Genomic DNA, 3,946 nt, shown 5'->3' with positions numbered 1-3,946 from the left:
TCTTTAGTTACGTTTGATGAGAATTTCAATAAAGCTACTCCTATCATAAAGAATTTGTTTTATTGTGAAAGAAGACAAGAAAACAAAACAAGAGAGTAGTTTCTCATTGCAGTACTCACTTAGATGTCCTATCTAAGGATCCTCACCGAACCATTCCTACACCATCATGGTCTTGGGAAAATAAATCCCAAGACAAGAAAACAAAACAAGAGAGTAGTTTCTGATTGCAGTACTCACTTAGATGTCCTATCTAAAGATCCTCACCGAACTATTCCTACATCATCATGGTCTTGGGAAAAATAAATCCCAACCATCAAATCAACAAGCTGTTTTTTTAAATAACTCACCACAAGATATTGATTTTACTCAAATAAAAGCAAATGAGTTGATGACACTGAAAATGTTAAAAAATAGAAGGCCAATAAAACCTTGACACATCAGGACATGGAATGTTAAAAATTAGAGAGCTAATAAAAATTGTCCACATCAACAAGGAAAATTAAAAAAAGATTGTTCCACTCCCCAAGCCTCATGATGGTTGGGAAAGGCCATTTTCCCTAGGAAAATGTTTCCCTAGGAAAATGGGTCAATGGCTAGTGTTAGCTCCCCATTTTCCTCTAGGGAAAGGCCACCCCATGGTCTTTCCCTACACCTTGTAAAATGTATTTGGTTTTTACTATGACACATGCAACTTCTCTAGATATTGAAAATAAAATGTAAGAATCTTAACACAGTATTTGTCTATATCATTTTGACCTCTATAGAAAATTATTTTGTCTCTACTATGTACAAGCATACATATGAACATACTAAGGGCAATGAAGTAACTTGTTCTGTGATGGCAGAATAAGTTACAATGCACACATCACAATGATAGTGACATAAGAATGTGAATCTTCCTTCTTTCAAGTCATAGGGATTTTCAAACAGAGAAATCTCAATTATGAACCATTGAAAATCCAAAAGCATTCAAGTCAAAGTTGATTTTCCCTGCACAACAAACTAAAGGTACATTAATGGATACCTTACTCCCACGTTTTTATGAAGGCACGAGAGTGCACAAAGAGAATGGGAGTCTAGATTAAATAATAGTAATACATGGGGAGGCAAGAGGCATGTTGATGTCTTTGACCTTATAAACAAATTTGGCTCTTTTTTAAGGGGATCATGCAAGAATGGCGAGAAAGCACCTCTATATATATATGTGGTGTATGTATGACTCTTCTACGTAAAGCAACCTACCCGGCTCAATGATTTGTGTGTGATTCTATAGCAGAAGGCGTTGATTTTCACTTTCTGTTACGGTGATGGAGAGGGTGGTCTCTGTGATAAGGAGGTGCAAGAGGTATAGATGGGTGATGGCGGTGCTGGCCGTGGCGATGTGGGTGGCAGCCGACCCCTTGGGGATGGGTCCGTTGGGAGAGTTTAGCGCCAAGTACAGTCCCATGAGCCACGTTTTGGCTTCTTACGACGAGGTAATGGGCGGCTGGCCGCGGGACGCCGCCAGCCGCCTGCAGGCCGCCACCCTCCACTCCAAAGGGGAGGTGCATGGCCCCGAGTCCCTCGAATTCGACGCCCAGGGCCGGGGCCCTTACACAGGTCTCGCTGACGGCCGTGTGATGCGCTGGTCGGACTCCACGGGCTGGCAGCTCTTCGCCTTGCCTTCCCAACGATGGTAAGAGGATACAACAGTTCGCTTTGCTTTTGCTTTTAGAGCCAGGATCTAACAGGGCTGTGTTGTCGGCCCCCGCGCCCTAGATCAGATCAGTGCCATCCTTAATTAAACGCGTTTTGCCATCTAATTAGACTCGAACAGAGAAACGCTTTTTGCCATGATCAGCTTCATCAGTTTTAATGTCGCCCAAGACAGGTTATTCTAAGGCTGGATCACTAGATAGTTACAATTCTGTGTGTGGTGCTTTTGCAGGAATACAAGCTGTTTAGGGGACAACTCTACGTCGGCCAAGACGAAAAAGCAGAAGAATGAGGGGCTCTGTGGGAGGCCTTTGGGGCTGAGGTTTCACAAGGCTGATGAGAATCTCTATTTTGCAGACTCCTACTATGGCCTCTTGTCTGTGGGACCTGAAGGAGGCGTCGCCAGGGTCCTAGCCCAGCAAGCAGGCGGTGAACACATCAAGTTTGCCAATGACTTGGACATCCACCGCAATGGCTCAATCTTCTTCACAGACAGCAGTGCACGCCACACGAGACTGTGAGTAATTATCAGCAAACCGTCCAATGATTAGGCTCTCTAATTGTGATTAAGTGTCCATGATGTCTACAAGTCCGATAGATATATTACTGTTTGTTGCAGGGAACATCAGAGGATTCTTTTGGAAGGGGAGGACTCCGGCAGGCTGCTGAGGTATGATCCACACACTGGGGAGACGGCTGTGGTCCTGAGAGGCTTATGTTTCCCAAACGGTGTGCAGATTTCTGAGGATCAAACATTCTTGCTCGTAACAGAGACAACAAATTGCAGGCAAGCTATGCAAAGATGGCTTCTAATTTGGTTTCAAAGCCGACTTAGGACTATCTCCTCTCTCTCTCTCTCTCTCTCTCGACTTTGCTCATTGAATTCGTGCATGAACACACAGGGTGCTGAGGTACTGGCTGGACGGGCCGGACAAGGGGAAGCTGGACGTGTTTGCAGACCTGCCCGGCTTCCCGGACAACGTGAGGATGAACGAGAAGGGGCAGTTTTGGGTAGCCATCGATTGCTGCAGGACTCGCCTGCAGGAGATCTTCAGTACCAGGCAATGCTCTCTTTCTCTATCACACCATTGGCGCACGCGTGTTCACACTTTTTGTACATAATAACAATGGGCCTAATGAGACGAGGCTTGTAGTCTGTCCGGACTCTCTTCAAGAGCCCTTCAAGAGTAAGCCCGGATAAGCTCTAGCTCGTGCCCCTTTAGTATTTGAAACCCTATAAGCCCCCTTTAGTGATTGAAACCCTATTAGCTTAGTTGCTTCTAGTCCTTCTGATATGCTAACAAACTTGTTGTCTTTGCACTATAGGCCATGGCTTCGGCTCGCCTTCTTCAAGTTGCCTATGCCCATCAGCCTCCTCTACAAAATCGTGGGCATGCGCATGTTCACCATGATAACCCTCTTTGATCACCATGGCAAGATTGTAGACTCACTTGAGGACACATACGGCCATGTCGTTAAACTTGTAAGTGAGGTTCAACAAAAGAACCACACCCTTTGGATTGGTTCTGTTCATCACAAGCAAATTGCAACCTTCAACTACAAGGAATAAGCCCTTGTATAGAAGCTTTTTTAAGATCACTTGGTGCAGGTCTTCTTCTTCCCCCTTGATTTTTGCCCCTTTTGTAAATCCTTGTCTTTAAGGGAGTTGATGCCATCCTCCAACATGATGTGTATTCAAATGAATTCATTTCCAAATTTATGATGTCAACTCCTTTAAACTTGTATAACATCATCAAGATGATCAAAGCATCTCTCTCTCTCTCTCTCTCTCTCTCTCTCTCTCTCTCTCTCTCTCTCTCTCTCTCTCTCTCTCTCTCTATTCACATGATATGTAAATTGTTCACACCATTACAATTTTTTACATGGGAATAAGCTCTTATAGGAGGTCACGGATTTTATAAGTCTAATTAAGTGCCACAAAGGAGGCCATTAGCAAGTGATTATATGGTTGCAAGATCCATGCCTTATAATAAGTGATGGACTTGCTATATGGTCAACTTAAGGGAGGGGCCTAGGGTAATCTTTGCATGTGTCGGGGAGACTCTCCCATTTTACCTTGCGAATTGTGTTTCTTTTATTTCAAAAGGGAAGGCCCACCAACCATTAATGCGCTAATGGGCAAGGAGGGTAGAGCACCGGGCATCCATGTAGGACTTAATAATCATTGGGACCACAAACCCCCGGGCACTGGCAACAAGCCATGCATGAAAGAAGAAGGCTCCCTAAGCTC

At 44.4% G+C, this 3,946-nt stretch overlaps 1 protein-coding gene across 1 annotated transcript; it reads left to right on the top strand.

The window, feature by feature from the left end:
* The first annotated feature begins 1,307 nt into the window (after positions 1–1,307).
* LAP3 (Calcium-dependent phosphotriesterase superfamily protein) lies at positions 1,308–3,378 on the top strand. The gene is made up of 5 exons (XM_086775382.1): positions 1,308–1,675; positions 1,928–2,212; positions 2,315–2,482; positions 2,598–2,756; positions 3,022–3,378. The coding sequence occupies exons 1-5, from the start codon at positions 1,308–1,310 to the stop codon at positions 3,263–3,265; spliced, it is 1,224 nt and encodes a 407-aa protein (XP_086631508.1). The 3' UTR covers positions 3,266–3,378.
* Positions 3,379–3,946: the final 568 nt, after the last annotated feature.

Source organism: Cibotium barometz, chromosome 36, assembly GCF_041138505.1.
Source record: "Cibotium barometz isolate CiBa-2024 chromosome 36, ASM4113850v1, whole genome shotgun sequence".
Lineage (NCBI taxonomy): Eukaryota > Viridiplantae > Streptophyta > Polypodiopsida > Cyatheales > Cibotiaceae > Cibotium > Cibotium barometz.
Note: the sequence above shows the minus strand (reverse complement) of the source record. Positions and strands in the feature narration are given on the sequence as shown.

Coding starts and splice junctions, on each gene's coding strand:
- LAP3 (XM_086775382.1), top strand. CDS start 1,308: ATGGAGAGGGTGGTCTCTGTGATAAGGAGGTGCAAGAGGTATAGATGG. Junction 2,213..2,314: donor AGTGCACGCCACACGAGACT/GTGAGTAATTAT, acceptor TGTTTGTTGCAG/GGAACATCAGAGGATTCTTT. Junction 2,757..3,021: donor CAGGAGATCTTCAGTACCAG/GCAATGCTCTCT, acceptor TTTGCACTATAG/GCCATGGCTTCGGCTCGCCT.